General features: G+C 55.4%; 1 protein-coding gene across 2 annotated transcripts in view; it reads right to left on the bottom strand.

The window, feature by feature from the left end:
• Positions 1-457: 457 nt before the first annotated feature.
• ITPKB (inositol-trisphosphate 3-kinase B) overlaps positions 458-26979 on the bottom strand; it is a 107549-nt gene continuing 81027 nt past the window's right edge. Inside the window, exons 3-8 of one of the 2 annotated variants that reach the window (XM_002809381.6) lie at positions 17705-17804; positions 16215-16428; positions 10962-11166; positions 8574-8675; positions 6504-6575; positions 458-3643 (exon numbers count right to left, since the gene is read on the bottom strand). In XM_002809381.6, the coding sequence (XP_002809427.2) occupies positions 3428-3643; positions 6504-6575; positions 8574-8675; positions 10962-11166; positions 16215-16428; positions 17705-17804 (909 nt within the window). In that variant the 3' untranslated portion in view covers positions 458-3427. The other variant, XM_054519326.2, reaches the window with a different exon arrangement.

Genomic DNA, 26979 nt, shown 5'->3' with positions numbered 1-26979 from the left:
AGGCACATTCTAGATTCAAATTCCTGCTCCCCACTTAGGGCAAGTTGCTTCATCTAAACCTCAGTTTCCTCATTGGTAAAACAGAGACTATAAATCTTTGTTCAGGGAGTTGATCTGGGTAAAATGCGAACTCCGATGGGCACGTTCAGCCCCAGTCTAGCTTAGAGTAAGGCCCCAGAAGCCATCGCTGCACCAGAGACCCCCCCCCCCCTACTTGGGGACAGTGCTTCTTGGTTGATGTTCTAGTCTCTGAGCTACTATTTCAAAGTTTCATGAGGGTTGAAAAGACTCGTTTTGGAGATGGTTGATATTCTTTACAAATTAAAATGTTACCCAATCTGACACCCACTCCCCTAACAGCCCCCATGTGGGCCCTCTAGCTTTCTAAGACTCCCCAGCCTGCCCCTCAGCCAGGTCTCAGGGCTGGGGGCCAGAAGGATCACACCACAGACAGCGCTGGTCTCCAAGGCTTTATTCAGGAAGGTTTGCATCTGTTTGACAGGCACTGTGCAGGGGTTTGTAACAGTTCAGTTTTCTCCAAGGTCCCATGGGGAGAGGGGTGCAGAACAGGAAGAGAGCCTCTCGGCAGGCGAGGGGTCCTCTCCTCCAGAACAAAAGGCACTGAGGAGGTGAACACCCCAGAGCCAGGGGCTGGGTTATATACACATGGGGTGGACGGATGCAGAGAAACTCAAAGCTAAATACAACTGAAGGATGAAAGAGTCCATCTTATAGGGCCAGGGCTGCTTCTGGGCTCTTTCTACCAAGTGGGAAAGGAAGTTCAAAACAAAGGCAAAGCTTTCAAGGAGAAACAAGAGTCCAGCCTTTCGGTCTTAGTGTTCTGTGCAATTTTAAAACCCAACAAAATAAATATAACTTAAAAATGTCTTACATGACACTAAAGGCAAGCCTGGGAAAAGCAAGCAGTTGAGGAAACCTTCCGAGAATGCTAAGCAGTGCTGAATGCCAAGAACTCGCGGGGCCCCCCAGAGGACAGGGCAAGAGGACCCTGCGCCCATTCACCTGGGCACAGGTGCACAGTTTGTCCTGCCTGCTGGCACCTGCACTGCCAGGACCCAAGGAGTCCCTGTGGCGACGAGGGCTGGGCAGGCACGGTCTTCCAGGCTGCCAGGGCAGGGGTTCTGGGAGATTCCATTTCACAATCCATCTATCTCACTGAGACAAAGGGAAGGGCCAGATGGCAGGGAAGCAGGTGGCAAAATGGCTTGAGAGACAGAGTAGGTGTGGAAGAGAACTAGCACAGTAAATACAAAAAAAGAAAAAAAAAAACAGAAAACAAAAACCTTAAGTAACAGAATAACCCTAAAATGATGCTATTTCATACTACTTTCACATATTTAATGTAACCCACAGCCAAGTATTGCCAATAAGAGGCCCTATGGGCCTCCTTTAATAAGCACATCATTTGCATATTAGCACATTGTTTGCAAACAGCTGGTGTCTGCCTAAAGTGCTTGGAACATTTTGTTCTCTTAAACAGGTCCCCTGTAGTTTTCGTTCATATCATGATTTGCTTTAGCAGACTTCTTTCACAGATGGAACGAGGATAACTTTTGGCCAGTCCATAGTCATAGAATCTTTACGTCTGAATTAATGATGCCCCTGCCCTGCAAATGGCTGAAGCACAGACCACCAGGGTCCCTTCTAGCCCAAAAGTCACTATAGCTCCAGAGGCCCAGAGTTGACTTTGGCTCCCCAACGCCCCCGTCCTGCCTGCCTTCCAGATCACATGCTGCCACGAGGTCTCTCGTGCTCCACCGGGTGCGTGTGTGACCTTTAGCAAGTCGGCCCACACAGGAGCTCACCACTGTTTTAAACAAGAGCCAGGAAGTTTAAGTGATTTCCTTTTTTAAAATCTGTACTTATATATCCTCATGTGTCCCACCCTCCACCCCCAGCAAGTGTCACTCACACTTCCAGCACAAAAGGGGAAATGTACATGTCCCGTGGGCAGGCTGACAGTTCCCCAGAGACCCCAGGGCGGTGGGGTGGGCAGTGGTTCCTCCAGACACACACACCTTGGTCCATAGTCTCCCTCTGTGTCCCTAGCTCCTGGACTCTCCCAGCTCCTGTACCTCTGACAGCAAAGGAGTGGGTGGCAAGCCCCAAGGAGCCTGGGGCACAGAGCTGGGGGTTTTGTTCTTAAGAAGTCATGCAAATCTTACATTCCCTTCCGTAACAGACTCACTGGCTTTCAGTTAAAATTGGGCTTAAACAGGTTCTCCACGAATCTTCAAAGGCAGAGACTTCAGGAAGAGATGCCTGGAGCACGTCCTGGCATCCACCACATACCCTGCAAGATACCCACACTACATTGGAGAAGCAGGAATCTAAGCCCTCCAGGCGGTAAGGCTTATTTCAGAGGCAATAACAAATGATGCCAGGAGGCCACCGCGGCATCTCTGGAAGCCAGAAGCCTGCCTTCTTCCTGCCTGGCGCAGACCTGAGCTCCTCCCCTATTTCTATATCTGCAAGGGACTCTGGGCCCCATGACAGGAGCCCATGTATGCAGGCAGGGTTGACCAACTAGCACCAGGTAGGCGAGGGTCGAGAAAAACGTGCTCCTCCCTGGGGCCAGGGCCCAGAGACTCTATAGGTCCCATCTTCCCCTGGTAGCACCCTTGGAGCTCAGCATGGCAGAGTGTGCCTTCTGAACTCATGGGTTGCAATTCCAAATGGCACAGCTTCTGCTCGCCTCCTCTGGGAAGGCCTAGATCAGAGAACACAGCCAAGCTGGCTTCAGCCTTCTCCTGGCTCCCGGGTCTGGCCTGGAGCCAGCAGGTTTCCATACCAGATGGGTGGGGGGCCTTGCCTGAGCAGCCCTGGAGAGGCCACCAGGGCATCCCTGAGGCTGCTAATCGGAAGACTTTTTGCTCACAGTCAACATGTGGCTCCCCGATGGTTTTGTGCCCCAACTACCAGAAAGCCCTGCTCCCAGCCAGGCACCAGGAACCTGGCCGGCCCCCTGGGCTCTCCTGTGGGGAGGCCCTGGCAGAAACAAGGCTGTTTGGCAGCACTCTAACAGCACTGGCCGCCAGGGGGCAGCAGGCCTCCGTAGGTGGTCGGTCCAGGCTGGTGCTTCCTAGGGGGCTCCCAGAGGCAGGGCTCATCTGGTAGGGTCCCCTCAGCAGCCACGGACCCCCTCCAGCTCGACACCTGACCCACCTCTCGGACTGGGCATTTCTCTTCTAGTAGGTGACCCTCTCTACAAAGAGCAGTGTAAACACCACCTCCAAGCCCTGAAGTTAGGAAAATGACTAGAAACTCTCATCTCTTCTACAAAGTGTCTTGTAGTGCAGTTTGGGAGGGTCAGTCAGGTGTAAGTGAAGGAAAAGTTAGGAACGAGAAAGGAAGCACAGGAGGAGGAAAGGAGGCCCAGGCGGGGGCCAGGGAGGGCGTGGGCAGCTCAGGCCAGTGGGGCATCCTGGGACATCTCAGTCAGGATGTCGATAAGGTTATTTAGCCCCGAGAGGTAGCCATCCTCCCGGTTCCCCTCCTGCCAGGGGACGTCATGCTGCAGGGTCTGGCCCTCAGGCAGGGGCGTGGTTTTCCCAAAGTCGATCATCCACACTTTGGCCTGTTCCTTCTTGTCGTGGATGAAGAGGAGGGAGCTGCCAATGACCTGAGGGGAACAGGGGGGTGAGGGGTGAGCTGAAGCCCCGGCCTCGCCCTCCCCACTGCGGCCTGGGTGACCGGGTGGGGAGGCTCGCTCAGGCCGGGCAGTCAGGCGCCTGCAATTCCAATCCCCATTTTCAGACAGGCAGCAGAGCCGGCCAAGAATGGCCATGCCTGGGCAGAGGGCATCGGGTTCCAGGGTCGGCAACCACCCTTCTGTGTGGGCAGCAGCAGGCACCCCTTCACCCCCTGACTCTGGCCTGCACACTTTCCACTCCTTCCCTCCCTCTTTCCTTCCTTCCTTCCTGCCTTCCTTCTTTTCCTTCCTTTCCTTCCTTCCTTCCTTCCTTCCAGACAGGGTCTTACTCTGTCGCCCCAGCTGGAGTGCAGTGGTGCAACCTCATCTTACTGTAGCCTTGATCTCCTGGGCTCGAGCGATCCTCCCACCACAGCCTCCCGAGTAGTTGGGACTACAGGCATGCGCCACCACGCCCGGCTAACTTTTTGTTTTTTTATTTTTGTAGAGACAGGGTTTCACTATGGTACCCAGGCTGGTCCCAAACCCCTAAGCTCAAGCCATTCTCCTGCCTCGGCCTCGGAAAGTGCTGAGATTACAGGCATGAATCACACTGCACCTGGGCAAACTTTCCACTCTTTCTAGACCACAACCAAACCTGGGGCCTCGCTCTTCCGCCTCCTAGAACGTGACTCCTCTCAAACACTCTGGAGGGAATCACAGTGAAAGGGAAGGTGCCCAGGAGGGTCCAAACTCTCCCGGGGCGGGGGTGGAAAAGAACCCGTTTCAAATGCACACAGCACCCCCACCCCAGCAGGACAATCCCCGGCAGATTCAGGGTGGACAGACCCTACAGGGCCTTCCCAGCCTGGCCCAGAGACAGTGGGCACCAAAGAGCCTGCCCCTCCTGGGTGAGCTCAGAGCCTCTGCATGGGAGCGAGGCGCTTTCGCAAATATGGCCACACATACCCCTGCGTCCCCTCAGTGGGGCCAGAGGAAGGCCGGGGGCACAGAGAGGGCTGCGGTGACATTCCAGCTTCCAGCAGTGCAGGGCAGGTGGGGCCCCTGGCGAGGCTGAGCCCAAAAAAGGGGCTTCCTCTTCCCAGGTGGAAAACAACAGACCCGAGCTGATTTGGCCTCTTTCTAGACCTTAAGGGAGACTCCAAAAAGTGTAGAACAAAATGCTTTTCCAAGAAATAAAAGCAGAAGTGTTGAAGAACGGTGGGAATGGCTTTGAGACAGAGCTCTGTGGCCTGAAGTCCTCCCAGGCTCGTCCCCTGGGGTCAGGCAGCCAGGCAGCGCCTCCATCCTCCAGAGAGGCAGCTGGGGCAAAGGGGGCTCTGGCAGGTGGCACAAGGATGCTTCATCAAGTGGAAAGGAGAGGCCACAGGAGGAGCTGAGGATCTGGGGGACGAGGAGAGCAAAGAACATTCTGAGAAGGACTGAGTTCCCTGCTAGGGGCACGGCAAATCCCGAGTCTCCTCTCTGGGTGTGCCACCCCCTCCTCAAAGCCATCCTCTCCAGGTGCCCCGCAGAGAATGACATCCAGAGCAAGGTAGACCATCTGCCTGAGGAGGCCTGGTGGTATAGTTTTCAGAAAGATTCTCCGCCTGCTGGGTGCCCCAGGGCTGACCCTATGAGTTCCTCCTGCTGGCTCTGCAGCCTTCTCTGTGGACATAGGCTGAGGCTGAGGCCACCTCCATATAAGACCCCATACAAGAGGGCCTCCACAAGAGAGTCCCTATGAGAGGGGCTGCTTTCCTGAACCACCTACACAGCTGCAGGGAGCTGCAGGATCCCACTTCACACCCACCCACCCATGGGATTAGCCAGCCCCAGGAGTGCAGCCGTGTGTTTGTGTGTGTGTGTGTGTGTGACTGGTAAAGGCATGCATGTTTGTGTATGAGTGGGTGTGCACACAAAAATGTGTGTGGATATATGAATACATGAATACATGTGTGTGTTTGTATATGTATGACTTGTGTTAATGTGTTGTATGAATGTGTGTGCATGCATGTGATTGTGATTTGCATGTGTGTGAATGTGTGTGTGATTTGTGAATGTGTGTGAATGTGTGTGCATGTAGGGTTTGAGTGTGATCTGTGAATGTGTGTGCATGTAGGGTTTGAGTGTGATCTGTGAATGTGTGTGCATGTAGGGTTTGAGTGTGATCTGTGAATGTGTGTGCATGTAGGGTTTGAGTGTGATCTGTGAATGTGTGTGGTATAGGATTGATGAGTGTGGGATCTGTGACTGTGTGTGTGAATGTGTCATGTGGCTGGGGACCTGGACTCCCCATGTCAGGGTCTCATACCCCTCCAGGGAACCTGCCGACACCTCCCAGAGCCTCTTTCAGGTGTCTCAGTTCCCCACCTGCTGCCTGCTGCCCCTGCCAACCAACGTGTGCAAAGTTGGGAGGTTCCAGCCCTGCAGGAGAGTGGCACCCGAAGACCTGCCTGCCCTCCTCAGGGTCTCATCTAAAGATGTAGGTGGTGGTCGGGGGGTGCCCGGCTACTCTAGCAGCTCAGAGAGCTTCTGCCCTGAGACCACGGGGTGTGTGGGATAGAAGTCCTGCCACTGCTGCCCAGAATGAACAAGACTCTGGAGCTGGAAGGACAAGGGAGGAGAAAGGGGGCAATAGCCAGGGGTCTCAGGCAGGACAGCCCGTGTGGTCACCCCAGGGAGCATTAAGACGCAGCTCCCCCGTGCAGCGAGGGTCTGGTCCCTGATGGCCTGCCTCTGGCTGCACCACCCTGAAAATGCCCGATGCCCCGGGCTTCTGGAAGGAGAAGGAGAAGGCCTGTTGGCACGCGCAGCATTCTGCTCAAGAGGGCAAAAGCCTAGTATCTACCTCGTGGCACTTGAAGAAGGGAGAAACTTCTAGAGTGGTTCGAATGGCCTTCAGCCGGTCCCGATAGGCGATCTGGGAATAGAAAGAGGACCAGATTTTTAAGCACTGCGTGGGGAAAGGGTGGATTTTAGCCCATTTAGCTCATTAGAGTCACAGACTGTAGAAATGGCAGTGACTTTACACCCTGATCACTTATTCCAAGCTCCTTATCTACAAATGAAGAAACTGCAGCCTAGAGGAGGGGTTGCAGCTGGGCTCCGCTCCCGCCCTTTCTCCCACCACCCTTTCTCCAGGAGCAGGTGGTGCCGGGAAGGGCAGTATCAGAACACCCATGCGGCCTCTAGTGGTTCCTCCTGTGAGTGTGCTTTACCCTGAATGCCGGACATCTAGAGGCAGCTTCCTGCGAGCAGGGCTGCTATGGCGTCTTTCTCAGCATAAATGTCAGTACCTTTGACTTTTGAAAGGACAGGGTAAGAGAGAGAACCACAAATATCTCTCCCAGTGCCCTCTCCATGGAGCCCTATAAACTCATGTCAAGCTTTGCTGGCCTTGGGGGTGCCCCACCTTCCCCAGAAGCCAGCTCTGTGGGTCTCACCCCCGGGCTGCCTTGGGAAGCCCGTCATACACAGGTACACAGAGTTCCTCAATGCCTGCTGGAAAGCAGTGACAGCTGGCAGGGCCAGCAGAGCAGCCCCCTGCAGTCTTCAGCACCAGGAACAAACCCCAGGCATAGGAGGCATGTTCCATGGTGGCCACTGCTTAGGGGCTGAGATCCTCCCCTGCAGGGGACTCAGGAACTGGAGGACTTGGGCTACGAAAGAGTCAGGCGCATTCCCCCTGCCTGCAGCCTCAGAGCTTGCCAGGAGCCAAGGGAAGCCTCCTCAGCTGGAAAAGGAAGATTTCCCAGTTCCAGCCGGTACTGAGTCTCCTTGGAGAAACGGCTGCCTGGTCCGCCCCCACTTGCTCTGCAGCTGCTGTGGACTGTTCAGAAGGTGCCATTCACAGGGGCTCCAGGGCCCGTGTCCCAGATGTGCCTGGATCTCTGACTGTCCCAGGGAGCCGTGCACTTGGGGCACAGTGGCACAATATTCCCTGACTCAGCTGGAAGGGTCAGTGCTCTGATCCCAGTGGGCAGAGCATCTATCCAGTCTGCGAGCTGCTGCAGCAGCAACACACAAGACAGAACTTTGTCATGAACCTGTACAACTCACACTCCTGGACTCGGAGACAGCTCACCAGCTCTCGCTGGCAGGGGGCAGTGTGACCTCGGGCACACAAGATGGGGACAAGCAGGTCTACCCACAGCAGGTCTGCTGTGAAGATTTGCTGCACGCTTGGCATGACACCTGGCAGGCAGTGGGCACTGTTCTCTCTCTCAGGGCATGGGAAATGCTCTCTGGAGCTATGGGGCTGATGGCTAAGGGAGAGTCAGTGAGTGTCTGCCAAGCTTCCCCGCCTACCCGCCGCACGCCAGGGACAAGCACATCGCCTTCCTCTTTACTTTCCAAGCAGAAGCCTGGGGCCAGGATGGATACAAACCTTCCTGGGTACTAACTTCAGTGCCCTTGACTTTTTTTTTTTTTTTTTGAGACAGAGTTTCATTCTTGTTGCCCAGGCTGTAAGTGCAATGGCAAAATCTCAGCTCACTGCAACCTCCACCTCCCAGGTTCAAGCGATTCTCCTGCCTCAGCATCCCAAGTAGCTGGAATTACAGGCATGTGCCACCACGTCCGGCTAATTTTTGTGTTTTTAGTAAAGATGGAGTTTCACCATGTTGGCCAGGCTGGTCTCAAACTTCTGACCTCAGGTGATCCGCCTGCCCCGACTTCCCAAAGTGCTGGGATTACAGGCGTGAGCCACTCTGCCCGGCGTACCTTTGACTTTTGAAAGGGCAGAGTGAGAGAGCCACAAAAGTCTCTGCCAGTGGCCTCTCTACAGAGCCCTACGAACTCGGGCTGGGGTGTGCTGTCCCTGGGGGTGCCTTGTCCTCCCCATAGGCACCTCCAGAGTAGACACAGTTGTCCTTTCCTGGCTGGCTGGAGAGACCCTCTCTGGAGGTGCCAGACTCACCAGGATGTTATGGTTTCCTTTAGTGAACTCTCTGAAGGCCTCGGTGACCTGCTCCCTCGTTTTGGTCTTCTTGAAGTCCCGGTTCACGGTGCCGTCTTCTTTCTGAGAAAGAGAACACCCCACCCAGGAGGGAGTCAGCAGGGACCCTCGGGCAGAGACTGTTCTCACCCACCCAACACCACAGAGCAGGCGAGCCCCATCTGGACCTGGGGCAGGGCCAGTGGAGGCACCCAGGTGTCCACGTATGGCACATGGAGGTGGCGTGCACAGCAGAGGGGAGTCTGCCCTGTGCCCAGACACAGGAGAACACAAGAGGGTGGTGCTGACATCCCCAGACGAGTGAACAGTGGTAGGAAAGGCCTGGAGGTGTGAAGGGCATCCGGGCCGAGGATGGAGGAGCATGGCCCGGGGCTGGCCCGTCCTGAGTGCAACAGCAGGGCCAAGAGAGAGGGTCGGCCTCGACTTCCCACTCCGGGGCCCGGGCCCTGGAACTGGTGCCTGGAGGTCCCTGCCCGCCAGAGGCAGCTCCCCTCAGCAAAGGCAGGAGAGACTTGCTCCCGCCCCGAGCTCAACTTGACTTCCTTTATAATCTACCATCTCTTCTTTCAGGTTTTCTGAAAGCCAGGATCCAACACAGCCCTGCCCATCTCTGCTCCCTCGCCCACCCTACTCCCATCTTCTTGGTCCCAGCACTACCTCTGTTCAGTGTCCTGGGCCCTCAGGTGGGACTTTGCTTAACTATGAGGAAATCTGTTCTTTAGGGACAAAGGGTAAGAAAGGAATGGTCCGCCAGGAGCCAGAAGTCCCAACAGTGGGCCGTGTCTGCCCTCAGGCTGGGGAGTACTTCAGCTGTGTCCTCACTGTGGCTGCCTTCGACAGGACTGGCAGGACCTGGGACCGAGGGAGCAGCCCTGGCTGCAGGACGGGCCGAGAGCCGGGGGCTGTGGGCAGCGCACCCCAAGCAGAGCCTCTTGGCTAAGGGCAGGGCAGGCAGGTGATGGTGAAGACAGCTGGCTTCTCTCTGAGTGGGAAGACAGGCTGTCGGCTGTTCTGACGGCTGGACAATAGACAGAGACCAGAAGCACATCCTGCTCGAGAGGGAGAGGTGAAGGGAAAGTGGATTGTTTCTAATAAAGAAAGGAAAGCGAGCGTTAAGGAGAAGGCGGAGGGGTACAGAATTTGCATCCAGACTCAGAGCTGGATGCAAAAAAGAGGGAAGGGCTAGTTTCAAAATACGAAGAAGGGGGCAAATGCCTTTCTCAGCCCAGAGCTCACAAAGCAGCTGTCCCAGGGGAAGGTAAAAACTCCCCCACATGCCACCGCGGGCAGCGAGCCATTGACAGCTGTGGAAGCTACGTCTAAATGCCATCTGAAAGGAGGCTGAGGGGACCCTCCCATCAGGACCATCGGCTGCCCAACCCTGACTCCAGGCTGGACACTGGAGATGATGCAGACCATGACTGGACAGAGAATGGGAGACCCGACAACCCCACAGGGACCGCCATCTGCTCGAGAGGGACAGCTTCTGAGACCCTGAGGGGCCGGCGCCCCAAAGCCCGGCTCTTGCAAATTTAACAGCAAGGGTGCACACAGGGGCCCAGGGACAGGGAAATCAATCCAGACAGTCATCAATCCAGACAGTGCCAGTTCCCCAATTTATTCTGGGGAAAGTAAATCAACATTTGAACATAATCATGTATAGGAAGCTTCTGCGTGCCCATAGCCAGAGCTAAGAACTTTTCTGCCAGATACACATAGATACAAAGGGATAGAAGGGAAAGAGCCATCATTTTGTAAACCACAAACACAAAGTAAATATATTAATTAGGGGAAAAATTACATTTACTTATAAAGTTTGTCATGTTGTTTCTTTGGGGCTTATGTTTCTATTTCTGTTCCAATAAATATTTTGAAATTAAAAAAAAAAAAAAGAAGATCGAAGAGCAAAGAGGAGAGAATGCAGTTTCTGAGGGACCCTGGCTCCAACATCAAAGGCGGTCAGCATGCTCCTCCCTTCCCCGAATTGTCTGCCAGTCCTGGTGTGCAGCCACGGCAGAATGAACCAGCTCCCCCACAGACATCCCGCAGGCAGCTCTCGCCTGGCTCTCGGTGCCAGGCACCGTCTGGGCTAAATGGAGAGTCCTCGGCAGAGGGCTGACAGCTGGGCAGGGCTAGAAGCCACTCTGCTCTGAGGCCTGAGCCCGCTACACAGCCATCCCACCTGAGGAATAGGCTGATGTCTCCAAATGTCTGGCCTTGGGGCGGGCCACCCACATTCTGAGCCTGTGCCTGGAGAAGCTTACAGCTTCCAAAGGGCCCTGAGAGAAGCCAAGCCCCCTGAGGTGGGCACCGGTGGGGCCCGAGGCTGCCCTCACTCGCCGGCCTCACCTTGATTCCCTCGATCCTGAACCCCAGGGTGGCCGTGGAGCTGATGGTCTCCCGCCACTGCATGTACCGTGGCTTGGTCACAGCCCGCTGTGCTTTCTCCTCCTCGGTGGGGGCCTCGGGGTCCACCTCGATCATCTTCTGGTACATGTCTTTCCGCAGGCTGGGCTTCTTCCGGGCCTTCGTGAGCTCCTCCTCCAGGTAGGTCCTACGTGGGAGGGAAGGCGACATGAGGGCCGCGGCCTGGGGCAGGGCTCACCAGCAGCTCCTTTCCCGCCTGGTGGATGAAGGTTTGGGGCGTGTGTTGCCCGACAGCTGCAGTCAGCTCAGCGCCCTGAGTCAAGGCACGTCTTTCCAAGGGGACAGCAGACTCTGTTCCAGCTGGGGCTGGCTCTAATTTTTTTTTCTTTTTTTTTTTAAGACAATTTTTTAGTAGATGAGGGAGTCTCGCTATGTTGCCCCGGCTGGTCTCAAACTTCTAGCCTCAAGTGATCCTCCCACCTTGGCCTCCCAAAGTGCTGGGATTACAGGTGTGCACCACCACCCAGCCTGGGGTTGGCTCTTGATCCAGGAGAAAAGGGGCAGCCTCACTGAATTGGAGTGCCTTCACTTTCACTCCAAGCCCGTCGGCTGGCCTCACAAAGCCCAAGGAGCTCCTCCTCGGGAGACCCCCACAAGAACCAGCAGAAGAAGGAAGATGGAGGCAGGGCAGCAGGGGGGGTCGGGGGTGGCTTGTCCTGATCCTGCTGCTACGGTGGAGCTGAGAGAGGGGACTAGGGGCAGGGTCTACTCAGGGCCCCACTGTATCCCCTCGGCTGCCTCGGCCCTTCCATAAAGCGAGGGCTTCCAAAGCCAGAACCTGTCCTGGTGGCAGAAGTCGTCTGTCCTCAAGCCCCCATCTCTGCTGCTCTCAGGCAGCCTGGAGGCTGAGCCTGCCCATAAGTATCTCTGGCTCTTTCCAAAGAGGGGAAATCTTCTGGAGCACAAAGTTCAGGTCAGAAGGTGGCCTCTGAAGGGGTCCCAGTATGGATGGAGAAGTCCGTATTGTGGGGGAAAGGCAGGGGGCTCCCTCAGCCTCTGCTCATCCCAGAGACATGCCTGGCGCACCCCATCCCATCGACACCAGGCCTCCTCATAGGTGAGCCCCCAGCCCAAAAAGCCTGAGAAAATGCTTCCAACTCAACTGCCTCATGGCCCTGGCCTCCACACGAGCAGCTCCAGCTGAACTGGCGGGGGCCACCTAGACACTGGGGAAGGTAACAGGGGGAGGGACAGCAGAGCACTTGAGCAGCCGGGGGCTGAATCACTGGCCCTGAGCTGCCGGGACACACCACCTCCCCCAGCACACACCACCTCCCCCAGCACACACCTCTGCGCTTCTACCTTCTCCAGAGCAGAGGTGGGGTGAGTCATCCCACCCCCGCTCCCCTGCTCTCCTTTTAGAGCCCCAGTCTCCCTACACAACAGGCTCAGAGGCTGCCCACAGCCCTTGAGGAGGCAGAAATCAGCAGTGTCAGTTGCAGGATGGGGAAGTTTTCTCCCCTTTGCCCTGTGTGGGTGGGAGCTGCGCACACAGGCCCCGCCCGCCTGCCCTCCACCTGGCCCTCCACTCTTCCTGCATCTGTCTCCCAGGCCTTGTTCCAACGCTGCCCACCTACTTCTCCAAGTTGATGGTTTGGGACCCAGAACAGACTAAACAAAAACTACAGCGTCTTAAAAATGACAGGCTTTAGAAACCACTGTATTAATTGAAATTTGCACAGAAAGAAAAGGGAAGAAAAAAACAAATCCTTTGGGTGTGAACTTAGGCCTGGCTGGTTAGGACGTTCCAGGAGGTGATGAGGGCTGGAGGGGGAAGTCAGTAGCTTTGGGTTGGGCCCTTGCATGCACACACACCCATGTGTGCACACACACACACACGTGCTCATGTACACACAAGCACATACACGCGGACTCCTGTGCACCACTGCACACACACAGGTGCACCCATGCAGGACACGCACAGAGCACACCCCTCACATGCAGAACCAGGTCAGTGGTGACGGGGGTGCTGAGGCAGGGGCTGCGTGTCCATGTGTGTGTGTGCCGTGTAGAAAAGGGGCAGCCAGGCTGGGGGAGGGACTCCTGAGGGTGCTGTAGGGGCCCGTATGGTGGGTGGCTGCACTTCTGCAAAGAGCTCTCAGCACCTCCTTAAACAGGAAGCAGACCTCAATGTGAAATCCCTTTTCACATGGACTTTCTCCAAAAAGGGCCCCCGTGGCTCAAAGCGGGCAGTCACTCACTGCCCAGGAGAGGAAACGGGCTGGGGGGAGATGTCCACAGGGGGTGCCAGCTGGATGGTGGGGCGGGAGGCCCAAAGGAAAGTGAGGCTCAGCCCCTCCCCACACTCCCCTGCCTGCCCGAGACAAAGTCGAAGCTCCAAGCCATGCAGGGAAGCAGAGACCTGCTCGCCCACTCACAGGACGCTGGGGGAGGAGGGGACTCAAGATCAGGTGGAGGAAGTGCTCCTTTGAGACAGGCCAGCCCAGGGAGCCAACAGGTGGCAGATAAAAGCCACCCAGAGCTCCTAGGTGCTAGGGACGGGCTCTCACCTGCACTCCCCAGGCCCCTGGTCCCGATGTCAGGAAGACAGTGTTGACTCTCCAGGACAAGTCACAAACCGCAGAGCATGCCCCAGAGCCACTGAGCACATGTCAGTGGGAGCCAGAGTCTCAAGAAGCCCCGAGGTGCAGACACCACCAGCAACTGCATCACATTCTCCTTAGTGCCACCCTTCTGTCCCCACCATGCCCAGCATTGTTTGGTGACCGGCCCTTCCCTTTCTCTGTGACGTGTCTCAAACTCTCTTGCCCTGGGACTCAGCGTGTGAGGTAACCCTGGGCTCCAGCCTCCTCACCCTGTCATGGAAAGGCCACATTCTGGAGGTGACCATGAGCAGCCAGTCTTGGGAGAGGCCCTGCAGCCAAGGGTTCTGGATGAACGCATTTGGGGGAAGGCACAGTCCACGGCCCAGATGGAACTAGCCTGGCACCCCAGGGAAATGCCATGGAAGCTGGGTCCCACACAGCCCCCTTGGGAAGGGCTGGGCTGCAGCTGGGGGCCTGATTTGCAGTCAAGCAAGCCTGATGCAGAACTGCACCAAGCTGCTGCCTGGCTGGGTGGCCCTGATGAGTCACTGAACCTCCTGGTGACAGAACCCTCCTGCTTACACTGGAACATGACCTATCTCCCAGAATGGCGGTGAGAACGCAATGGGATAAATAATGGAAGCATCTAGCGCAGCCCTTGGAACAAGAAGGGTCCTTAGGATTTGTGTGCAGGAAAGATCGGGCTGGGTGCACCCTGCTTCTGGGGAGACCTTCCTCTTCCCCTCCACACATACTCCTCTCTCATCCTCTTCCCTCTGCCTGTCAAGATGGGTTACATGGGTACCAGCCACGGTCACTCTAGATCTCTCCTGCGAGCACTAGGGTGCAATCAGAGAGAAGCTGCGGAAGTCAAGCGGCTGGGTGGGGGCAGCCCTGGGGCAGGAAGCGGGGCTCCTGTCCCCAGCAGGAGCAAGCAGGTTCTGGGGCAGCCTGGCTCTGTGCTTGGCTGGCTGTGTCCTTGGGACAGCCGACTTCCAGAAATGCCCAGCCAGTGTTCTTCACACAGGCCATACTTTTTGGACCAGGTCTGAGTGGACACCACTTGGATTATTCTCCGTGTGGTCACCTGCGAAGTCCTGCTGCTGTCTGGGTTGGAAGGACGGGCTGGGCCTCCCCTGAGAGGACACATTCTGGTGCACCAGGGGATGCCATCCTGGGTCAGAAATCAGAATTGGGAAAAGCAATGGCCTTGGGCTGGCTGGGGGGGTGTTCTGTCTCCTCTCTGCCCTATCCCAGGTCCCTGCGGGCTAAAGATAGTAAGGAACTTGGATGGTGGGAGGGAGGTGGCCAGGGATGGCACAAGAGCAAAGAGTGGGGCCTGTGCTTCTCCATTCCCCATTCTTTCCCTGTGAGTGATGGCAAGAGATCACAACAGTTGGTGGCAGGGTCTGATTTTAGGACAGAACTCCCAGGAGAAGAGAGAAGGAAGGAAAGAAACGCTGGCTGGCTTAGCTCACTTCTCTCCTGGCCCCTGTCTCTGTCTCTCTCTCTCACACACACACCCCTCTTTCTCAATGTGCTCTTATGAGAAATAATCCGGTTAAACCAGTCACAGTGGACACAGCCTTCTGCTCTGAGCTCTGAGTCTCCGTGCCTGGCCTCCCAGACAGCCCTGCAAGAAAGCATGGAGGGGCCTGGCATCTGGCTGTCCAGCCTGGGTGCTGCAGCCAGGGCCAGGCCCACAGCATGAGCACCGCACGCTGGACACCATGGGGGCTGACAGCCTTAGGGAGGTTCACCAAGCCTGCACGGGGAGAAGGAGCCGTGCTGTGGATGACTCAGGGTGGAAGGGCCGCAGTTTGAGAGGTAATGAGAAAACCCGGCTGCCTAAAACTGAGCCCCGAGATCACAGCAGCCGGCCTCAGGCATCCCTGTCTGCTCTCTGCCCTGCCTCTTCAAGCCCCCTCTTCCTTTCCCCTCTTCCCTGGAGTCCTCTCCAGGCTTATCCCCTGGGCAGGTGTCAGGGTGAGCCTGAGCCCCTGTCAGGAACCTGGGGGTGGGAGCCAGTCCTGCACACAGGGCCAATGACTGCTCTGGGCTCACCTTGGGCCCTGCGGTGCCCTGCCATGTGGGTTTCTTGAGTTCCGTCAGGGGCTTCCTCCTCCTCTTAGGCAGATACAGGTCTTTTTTGGTAAACCAGCATGTTCTACTAGCCACTCTCTCTTCCCACTCACCAGGGCTGGGGAAATGGAAAGACCTCGATTCCCATCTCCCCTGCAGCTCACACAGCAGGAAGTCACCATCCTGCGACCTCCCTACCTCGTGCTCCCCGCATCCTCAGCGATCCCACCTGAACCAAGGGCAGCTCTCTCTTCCTTCCCTCTAGGGAGGCTCAGAACCCAGCCGGTGCCCCTTTTCTGGTTCCGCCAGCCCCTGGCTTCTGCTCACTGGAGAAGGAAAGGGGCCATCATGGGCAAAGCCCAGGTCCGGGAACCCTCTGCACATAATGGGAGATGCCTGGGGATGGGGAGGCTCTAATTGGTCCAACAGCCTCCTCAGCCTGCCCTTGCACCTGTGAGGCCTCTGGGAAGCCCTGAGTGTCGTGCTGTGCACCTGCCATGTGGCTTGCACTGAGGCAGGCATGTGGGCTGCGAGAAGCCTGGCTCACCTGATCCCCATCTTGCAGTCCATCACACAGGGCGAGTCGAAGTCGGCCAGCAGGTCGTCCATCTGGTTGTAGCGCTCCCCGTCCTTCACCACATCCCCATGGTAGGCAGGTACGAAGGGCCTCAGCACATCCACCATCAGCCGGTCCAGGCAGCGCTGCTCTGACTCACAGTGCTTCTTCAGGATCCTGCCATTGGCAGCTGCCTTGAAACTCCCTGCAGAGCAAGTGTAGAAGGTTCTTGGTCCCCGGCTGCAGGTAGCTGGCAGAGGCACCCTCCCTGGCACAGGGCCTGGGCCTCCCTAGGGATGGCTAAGCCTGGGGCTGAAGGTGTGCCTATGTCCCTGCTGTGGACTGAGCACCTTAACGGGAGTGGGTTCAAGACCCAGTCCCCCACTCACTAACTGTAATTCTGGGCTGGTTCCCCAGCTTCCTTGACTCCAGACTCCTCCTCACCAGTGTTCCCTGCTGGAAGGGTACAGAGCTAGGTGAGAGACTGAGGTGCCACGAACCAGTCACTCTTTAGTGTTGCTATTTTCATCCTCACCTCCATCATCAGCGTTGCTTCTCGGCAACGAAGGTGTCTCCTGGCCTCAGTAGAGAAACCCTGATTGGACAGGATTCAGAGCCAAGGTGGGGAGATACAGCAGGCTGAGCAGCTGGGGGGTCTAAGGCTCAGCCCACCTGGGCGGCACTTCTTCTGAGCCAGACCAAGTAAGTATTCACACAGGCTGTCCATCCATGTGCCTTGGGTTGGGCCAGTGTGGCCAAGGAGGTAAGCGAAATGCGGGACCCTGTGCTGGCCTGAGGAGGACCCACAGGCTGGTGAAGTCACAAAGGCCAAGTCCACAGGCAGCCCCTGACATGTCTCCAGATGACAGTGCTTTCAGAGGGTCCTACGTGTGGGCTAGATGGCTCTGGGGCCTTGACTCCAGATGTCCCTCCTCCCCGGCACTGCCTGGACTCAGCTCCTGGCCACCTTCCGCCCAACACTGCACATGGCCTTGTGGCACCAGCTGCAGGCTCCCTCGGGGCAGAAACTATATCTCCGTTAATACCGCAACCCCCAGGACCATGACAATTTGGGCACACAGTAGGTGCTCAATGAAGGGGTTAGCTTTGCCTCTTTGTCCAGGGTGACAAATGGCAGGTAAGCTATAAAGACTGATGGCTTCATCTGTCTTATTGAATACAAAGGGAAGAGAGACAGAAAGAAAGAGACTGGAAGAGACAGAGATAAGAGCCAGAGACCAAGGGAGGGGAGGATGCATGTTTTGGAGGAAGGGGGTGACACAGACTCCAGAGAGGTCAGTTGTCTATGGCATTTACAAGGCACTGGTAAGGCCGCAGCCTGCAAGTGTGGCTGCGATTTCAGACTAGAAAGTCTCAGAGGGAACTTGCTCTGGGGCTTTGATCCCCAGAATGCAGCATCCAGGGCACCTCCCCAGAGGGCTGAGCATCATGCTGGGAAAGTCCAGGAGAGCTGTGTCTACCTGCGTGTCCTGCCAGCTGGATCCAGGGGTACTTCTTCTTGAAGGACATGACAAAGGGAGACCAGTGCACCATGTTTTTTATTTTCCTCCATGATTTGCTCTAGAAACAAACAAAAAGCTCTACATTAGAAAGACAACCACTAATTTCTGGTTAGGACAAATTCAAAGCAAAGGCCCTCATTGCCTGTGGCCACAAGATGGGAAGGGCCCTTGGCGGGCTCCGAGGACATTGCCACCACTATCACCTATGCAGCATATGGTGGGAGGTGGCTTTACCCCATTTAACAAACAGCCTGAGCAAAATGCTCAAGGGAACTCCCCTCGTCCCAAGAGCAACAACCCCTCCAAGGAAGGCTGGAGAGGAGAAGGCTGGAGAGGACACGACCACCCAGCCGCACCACGTTAGTTCATATTCAATTCATAGATGCGGAGGCAACAGAGGCACCTCTTGCCTGCGAGTGGTTTGAAGAGAGACTTTAAAGGAATTCCTCAGAACAGAACCTGCACCGATGGCTTCAGGTCACACAGGAGGGAGCAAGCCCACAGCTCTCTCCTCTGCACCGCGCTCCGCCCTCTCAGGATGTTTCTTCAGTGAAAACAGCCAGGGCTGAGAGTGTGCATGTGTGTGTGCATGTGTGTGTGCATGCGTGCATGAGTGTGTGCATATGTGTGCATGAGTGTGTGCGTATGTGTGCATGTGTGATATGTGTGCATGAGTGTGTGCGTGTGTGCATGTGTGTGCATATGTGTGCATGAGTGTGTGTGCATGTGTGATGTATGCATGTGTGTGATGTGTGCGTGCATGTGTGATATGTGTGCATGAGTGTGTGCATACGTGTGCAAGAGTGTGTGCGCATGTGTGTTTGGGGAGAGCAGGCCCTTTGGGCAGAAAGGAGAACTAAGGTATATTGAGCATCTTCTTATTTTATTTTCTCAATGAGCATGCAAGTCAATTCTTTCTATTTCCATCTGGTGGAGCCTGAGCCTCAGAGAGGTAAATGACGAAGCTGGGATTTAAACATTCATCTATACAACTACTTGAAAATAAATAAAATTCTTTTCTTCCCCAGCAAAAAAAAAAAAAAAACACCGTATTTTTAGAAAAAATATCCTTAAGTGAACTTTAATAAGAATAGGCTGCGGAGTTGAAGATCAAGTGTCCCCAAAATACACCCATCCTCAGGGGGGTGATGAGAACCTGAATGAGAAGCATTGTGAGTTCCTGAGAAAGTGGATCCCAGACCAGCTAAACCAAGGAGAGCAGAAGCCATGAGGCTTGCAGAGGAGATGAGGGTGGTCCTGCCTGACAGGGGGACACGCTGAAGATGTGGTCCCCACTCCTTGCCCCGAAGCGCCCAGCTGCAGCCCTCAGGGGTCAGTGGCGGCTGCTGGGTCCCCAAGGTGAAGTCAAGGTGAAATCAGCCTCCTTTTTTTTTTCTCTCTTTGCTGAGACTCAGCCGCTTCTGTCATCAGGTTTTCAAGTTAAAATCTATTTAAGGAGAGGAATTCTTCCTTACTAAACCTGGCAATTTTTATCCTCATCCCAGAAACTCTCACCCCACCGCCAAGACCAATTCTATTCTTAAGAGAGGGCAGCGCCCCACAAGGCCATGTGACAAAAGGGCCAAGGCTTTACTGACAAGGGTGTTTTTCCTAGATCCTTCTGATGGAGATCGCCAAAGAAGGCTAAAGCCAGCGGAGGCATTTCTTATCTAAGCACCCAGAAGGCTGCATAAACAATCAGGGCACACAATGCATGAGGGCAACAATGGAAAAACCTCATTACACAAGATGAGCCCAGCAGTGGCTCACAGGGACACCCCTGCTCAGGGGGAAGCCATTACGGTGGGTCCAGGGGGAAAGTGCACAGCCGGTCACCACCTGTGGGTCACATCCCCGCAGCAGAGCTCAGAGAGGACAGGGGCTGACAGGCTTCTGGGGTGGTGTGGGAGGAGGGGAGCCCAGAGTGGTCTCAATCCAGGGCTCGCCCTAACCCATGCCATATCCCCATCAGGGGAGAACCCACATCGCACTGTTTCACAGTCCCTCTTGGGGTCTCAGTTTCCTGTGTCTGATGAGGGACAGACAGCTGGTATACCAGGCTCCTTGGATGGAAGGACACTCCAGGGCCCTGGAAAGTGACCTTCCCTCATCCCAACAGCAATGGCCCCTCCGAGGAAGACTAGAGAGGGCTACTCTCTCAGCTGCAGCGTGCCAGTTTATATTTTATGTATACAGGCAGAGGCAAATGAGCATGCATGGAAGAAGGGTCCCAGGACCCTAGAAGGCAGCTCACTGTGGAGAAGGAGGGGGCTTATGGAGGCTGCACCCACCAGAGACAGCTGGAGGCCAGACTCAACAGAGAGAAAGAGAAGACTACAGCTGGCAGAGGGAGTGTGGGGACAAAGGCCCGGGGACTGGGACCGGGAGTGGTTGGGAACCAGACCTGCTATGGGCATGGGGGCTGCAGGCAGAGGAAGACAGGTGAGCAGGCGAGGCCTCGGGAGAGCGTGGGGTGCTGAGGCAGGCCAACCTGAGCCCGAGTCCCGGCTCCCCTTTTCCTCCTCAATGACTGACCTTGAACAAGTTCTTAGTCCTCGTTTGTAAAAAGAGCGACACACAGATTCCCGTTCTCCCAGGAGATAAAGCTGTCAGGAGATGTGGGTACCGGGGTGTCTGTGGGAGGGTCTTTAGCCCTCTGTGTTCAAGGAGGGGACCCAGGTGTCTCTGAAGTTACTTCAAGAATGGTCAGTCCTGTGCTAGGTGGAGTTGCCGGCCTAGGTTCTGAACAATAAAGACCTTGGAGCCTGGGACAGGGTCCTGCCCACCCTGTTGGGGTGCAGCTCTCCAGAGACCCACAAGACACAGTGAGCAGGGGGCCTGTGACCCAGGAAGGTGAACAGATGCTGGGCGAGACAGTGTGGCTTAGCCTCTGCAAGGCCATTTGAAGCTAAGAAACTTCCAGTTCTTGGACTTCTCCCAGAGGCTAAAGACCAGGGGTCCAGAAAGGAGGAGGTGCTCCAGGGTGGGGGTCTTCTGACAGTTCAGGGGATCCACAAGCCTCTCACATCGCTGAACTCTGACGAAACCAGCACTTTTACTATTTGGCTCCCCTCTGCCCACACCTCCATTTCTTCACCATGAAAACAGGTCCCACATGGCCCTGAGAGTCCCCCGATCCCAAGGCTGCTCTGCCTGGATGAGGGCCGTGGAATATTCCACTTGTGAGAATGCCATGCACTTGCACTGGAGACCTCTTTTCTCTCTGCCAGTAGCAGCACACCGGGTTTCCCCGTGATTTTTAAATAGCAGCACCCAGGCAGTGCCTAATGTCACTGCCAAGCAGTAAACAGAAAAAGCCATTTCCAGGTCCAGGCTGGGGGAAGGAGGGCTGCAGGGTGACCCCAACCACCCCAGCCCAGCCCCTAGGAGCAGAGATAAACTAAAGGATGGGAGGAGATTCCAGAGAATCAATGTCCTTGTGATGGTCAGGGAGACCACAGCACCTGCCTCAGGAACCGAATCCACTCCAGGCACACGCCGCTTTCCAGGAGCGGACAGGCTAACTAACAGCCCTCCCTCCAAGCACTGGCTGGAGGAAGCCCCAGTCCTCAGAAATGGACTCCAGGCCTCATCCCCCAGATAAGACGGGTAACAAAGCAAGAAAGGAGGACAACCCAGAAGAATCCCACCCAGAGGGGTTTATCCCGTGCTCCTCCAGCCCTCCCCTGTGGGAGATATTCAAGAGTGAGCTCTCCACAGCAGCCTCTGTCTCTTCTCTGTCTGAAATCAGACCCAGTCCCAGGTCTCCAGCCTCTCAAGCCGAGCTCTAGGAAATACAAAAGTGGCCTTCAAATGCCTTGAACGTGGTGTGGCAAAGGGTACCCGGTCCCCTGACCAGGGCAGAGCTGGCCACCTGCTCCTGCATCACCTCCCAGTCATCAGGGGAATCGAGATGTCCCTTGTGGACCCCTCCCGGAGTGCTCCCAAAGCTGCCTATGTGTGGCAGGTCCCTGCTGGCCTCCTGGGGCTGTGAGCCTCTCTTTGGCAGACCCGGGGCAGGTGGCCAGCTGACTGTGGCCAGCTCTGCTGTGACCCTTACTTCCTCACACGCAGATGTGGGGCCGGCCTAGCCAGTGGATGTGCTGTGTTTCTTCCTAAGCTGGCTGAGTAGTACTGTGCAGGGGGACTTGCTGCTGGCCGGCATTGCTTTTGTCATCTCTCAGGGAGATAGGAGGGCCCATTTCTGCAGGCGTGCACCAGTACCATGGCACGGTGTGCGCACTCATACCTGTTACCACTTATGGGGCTCTCACTATGTGACAGGCCCGGGTTAGAGAATTATGGCCTTGTTCCTATGTTCTAGTTAGGATTATTTTCTCCATTTTACAGATGAAAGAGTCTGAGGCTCAGCAAGTTACTTCCCCAAAGTCATCCCATTCTATGCCCTGTCAGTAGGTACCATGCACATGGGGAGCCTCCAGCCAGTTCACTCACTTCCGTACCTATCAACGAGTGAGGGCTCACCTCCGAGTGCCCCCTCCAGTCTTGAGACAGCAGGATGAGGGGACAAGAGGCAGAAGACTGGGCAGGAAGGATAAGAGCAAGATTCCTCCAGGGCGGTTCCCCTGGACAGCAAGGGTGCCAGCTCAGTGAAGTTTTCTGGCTGCTCCATTAGCAGAGGAGCCCAGGGCCTCTGGTGCCCCTAATGCTGGCCACCGAAACCGCAGATACATCCCTCTCTGCGGCTGCTCAGGTGCCACTTCCAGTGCAGCTGTCAGATGACACAAGGTTTAAGCTCTCCCACGTGTCAGATCAGAGCAGCCAGACACTTCTAGACTCTGTGGATGGAGTTCTGCACTTGTGATGTTCTTGGGGACACTTCAGTGGAAAGGAAAGCACCACGATGCAGGGGTGCCCCTGGGTACGTAAAGGGCAGTGGAGTGGGCTGGAGACACACGGCTTTTACTTTGATTCTGGGCGGGATGGTTAAACCAACTGAAGACCAGGCATGATGTCTTTCAGGTAACCCCCGGCCTCACAGGCTTGGATGCGAACCAGATGGGGAACTCCCTAGGTGGCTGCGCTCCTGGTTACATGAGCACTGGTCTGAGCTTTGCTTAGCTGCTCCTCTGCAGGCAGGGTGGGCAGTGCCTGCTGCTGACATTTATCACACCTGCCTGTTGCAACCTGGACCCTGCTCTGTAAGAGAGTCTCATGCTAAACTCCAGAAGCACAGGGAAAGATGGAGCTTCAATTCACTCCGAGAAATGTGGAAAGAAAGGATCAGAAAACAGCCGGACCAGGGTGAGGGAGGGGTGGTGGTGGTGGTGAGGGGAGTGATTCTTTAAAACTCAGGGAGGCCTGGAGACCTCTGGTGTGGTTTTGTCCCCTGACACCCGACTTGAAAGAGCTAAAATATTCAGAGAATGTGGAGAGAGATTTGTAGTGGGAGGGAAAAAATCTGACAACAAAACCCCAACCATCTTTGCGCTGGAGGAGACAGGAAGTCAGAGAGGAAGGGAGCTTGAGGAGCCAGCAGACAGCAGCCGCATTCCCCTGCAACAGAGAGAAGCCTGCCCCAGCTCCTGATTCTGCTCCCCACATCACCTGGGAGTAGGAAGCCCTCGCCTTGGGGAAGCTCAGGGCACGCCACGTTTTGTCTCCCTTTTCCTCTTCCCCTTTTCCCAGAAGTTCCTGGTCTGAAGAGCAGATGGGAATCTACTCCCTGGGGGCCAAGGCCTACATAGAACGATCTCCTCTCCACACAGAGCCATAAAACAGACCCAGGATTCTGTGGCTGGGGGTGGGGGGGAGCGGGTGGAGCCTTCCTGGGCAAGCAGTTCCTCCTCCCCACCTCCAGCCCATCCTTGGAGCTGCCCCGAGCCAGTGGGGCTGCCTGGGGAGGGTCTGATTTCTGTGTGTTTTTCTGGAACAAGTTCCAATCCTCCCGTGATGCTAATGGTTCCTGGGCGATGCCATCCTCCCCAGGTCCTTCCCATCAGGCATCCTTAGTCATGCTGTACGGAAACACTGCCTTCAACAAATCAGAGGGCAAACGGGCGTAACCTCCAGGTCTAGCCTTTGTCGTTCATAAAGCAGGCAAAAAAGGACTGCTGGGGGCAGGGGAGGAGGAGGAAGGAGGAAGAGGAAGAAGAGGAGAAGAGTGAAGAGGGGGAGGAGGAAGAGGAGGGAGGAAGAAGAGGAGAGAGAAGGGAGAGCAGGAGGAGGGTAGGAAGAGGAAAGAGGAGGAAGAGGAGAGGGAAGAGGAGAGAAGGAAGAGGAGGAGGTGGGGAGGAGGGGAGGAGGAAGAGGAGGGGAAGAGGAAGGGGGGGAGGAGGTGGGGAGAAGGGGAGGGGGAAGAGGAAGAGGAGGGGAGGAGGTGGGAGGGAGGGGAGGAGGTGGGAGGAAGAGGAGGAGGTGGGGAGGAGTGTAGGAAGAGGAGGAAGAGGGGAGGAGGAAGAGGGAGGAAGAGGAGGAGGGAGGAAGAGGAGGAGGAGAGAGGAAGAGGAGGCGGTAGGGAGAAGGAGGAGAGGAGAAAGAGGAGGAGGAGGGGAGGAAGAGGAGGAGGTGGGGAGAAGGAGGAGAGGAGAAAGAGGAGGAGGAGGGGAGGAGAAAGAGGAGGAGGAGGGGAGGAAGCAGAGGGGAGGAGGAAGAGGAGGAGGAAGAGGGAGGAAGGAGGGGAAGGAGGGACCCAGGTCTACCCTACTCTAGGCTGTGGGGATGTGTGGGCCTCTGGCCACCCCACTTACAAAATGCTTTAGCTATCATCAGGATCATCTACATAACATGCAAAATGAAAATGAGGGACCCCTTGTCCAAAATTCAGTAAGAATGTCATGATGGGGAAAGCAGAGCTTCACCAAGCTCGGGGACCTTCTCAGGCCCTGTGACTGCTCAGCCAGGAAATGGGCCCTGCCTCCTGGGGAGGAAATGGCCCCCGTTAGGAGACAGCAGGTGACCCCAGACCTGCAGGCCTCTGTGGCCTGCTCACGGCCAATGACCAGAGGCTTCTCAATCCTAGGATAGGGGAGGGCTCAAGGCCACAGGCACCCGTGGCTCTCTTTTCGGGGCTCAGAGAAGTCCCCTGGAAAGGCCTGGCAGGAGAGGTGAGGATGCAACCAGACCTCAGCCTTCTGCCTGTTCTTCAGAGTCTGGCCTTGCTTCCTGTCCCTGCAGTGCTGTCTGAGCCGGTCAGCGGCCACTTGCCCAGCTCAGCCTTCCCCACAGGAGGCCAAGCCACCCAGGGCCAGCACTGTCTGATCCTCAGCTCAGCCCACATGCCCCCTGGGGTCTGCTTCCTGTCTTCTTTCCAGCCACTTCCCGCCCCTCCAAACCAATGTTATATTTCTCAGTGCAATTTGGGGTGGGTAGAAGAAAGGGTTGTGACGCTGGGGGCTGACACTTGTATGTCGTGAGGACTGCAGGTCACTGGCAGCCCTGGTGACCCCCACCCCCATCCACACATGGCACCATCTGCAGCGCACCTGGGCTCATATTCTCTCAGGCCTGTGGAGTTCTGCAGGCAACTTCTTGCTCCACACACCTGTCCCCATGCCACCTTAGGCCCGCAAATGTGTCAGCTTCTGCTATTAGGGACTTTCCAGAAGAATGACTGAGGATGCTCTGGACTTAGCTAACTCCTGTTTTTAAAATGCTCCTGTTTTAAAATAACTCCTGGATTTTAAAATGCAACCCAGACACCCTCTTCCCAGGAAGCCTTCCCGTTGCCCCTCCTGGGTGCTTCCAAAGAGCCCTGGGCACACCTCCATCCCAGTTCTTCTCTTTAACACAAGAAAGGGACCTTGGTTTACCCTGGTGGGCCCTCAGAGACCCCCAGCAGGTTTCCTGAGTGCCTGGCTGGGCAGGTGCCAAGCCTCACAGCATCCAGGAGGAGGGAGATCAAACTCAGCAGGTGTGGGAGGGGCTGCACTTGCCCATCGGGAGCCCGGTCAGAGGCTGCTGAAGAAATTTCACATTCTAGGCAGGTGCGGGCTCCACTCCATTTCCTCATCAGGGCCCTGACATTGCTCTCCTGGAAGCCACAGCTGTGCTGGAACAACTTCAGAGAAGCAAGGAGGACTTCAGGAAGGCAGCTCCTTCCAGTCCCAGCATACCCCAAGACAGCTGCCCTTCCTCCAGCCCCCTTCTTGCTGATTTTGCCAGGCCCACAGTGGTTTCACCACCTTACAAATTAAGGGCTGAAGCGACATACATATTCCTCTCCCCCTCCATCAAGATCTTAAAAGGCAGCCCATGGAGTTGGATGTTGTTCTAGAAGGCAGGACGATGACGCAGAATGCAATTCAGGTGTAGAGGTTGGAACGAACCTTTGTTCTACTGCCTTCCAGCTGCAGCATGGGCAAACCTCGGTGTACACTGGGCACGGCAGGTATCAATGCACACACCCTGCCCTCCCCATGCAGTCACCGTGAGAGCCTGAGCAGGTGACAGGCACAAACAGCTGCTCTGTAGACTGTCACGGACAGGCAAACCTTCCAGTCTCACTTTGGTTTTTTGCTTCTGTGTCTATTTTCTTAAATTGAAATGATTTTTTCCTCCAAGGCATAGCAGATTGGCAAGCATCCAAGTAGGCACTTTCAGAGGGCCTGATCGTGGCCAGTGGCGATCAGATGAGGCTAACTGTGATTAATTGCTTACAAAGCTTCCCGTCCCATGCCCACGGCAGCTCCGGGGACTCATGGGGCGGTTCCTCAGGCCCCCAGATGTGTAACTTGGAAAGAGTCAGAGCCCAGGTGAGTCAATATCAGTTTCTGGTTCAAATCACTGACGTTGCAAAAAGAAGAATGATTTCCCAAAGCATCTTATTTCACATATGTGGAACTCTGCTAGGCACTGCCAAAGAAAGATATTTTCAAGGTGAATAATAAGATTGCTTGGCAAATTTCATTTTCTAAAGGGGGTTTACATTCTTTTCTTAGCCTCTTTCTCACCTGACTTGTTCCCTCAATTTGCTACTTTTTCCTCCAGCACTTCTCTTTTTATTTAAATAGTTTGATCATTTGGCTTTTATCTTTAGATAATCATAAAGAAGGAGTCTCTGTTTGTTGTTGTTGTTGAGTAAAAGAGATGAGGGGAAATCTCTAAAATATCAGAAATGGGAAATGATCTCTGGACCCTCTAACACTCCGAAAACAGTATTGCCAGCCTAACTCTGCTGCGTGTGTGCAAAGAGATCATGTTACATGTCTAACATAGTGTTAGATACTATGCTAATAGCTCAGGTAACTCTCACAACACTGATATAGTTGTCT

This window comes from Pongo abelii, chromosome 1 (assembly GCF_028885655.2).
Source record: "Pongo abelii isolate AG06213 chromosome 1, NHGRI_mPonAbe1-v2.0_pri, whole genome shotgun sequence".
NCBI lineage: Eukaryota > Metazoa > Chordata > Mammalia > Primates > Hominidae > Pongo > Pongo abelii.
The sequence above is the reverse complement of the archived record's forward strand: the minus strand, read 5'-3'. Positions and strand labels throughout refer to the sequence as shown.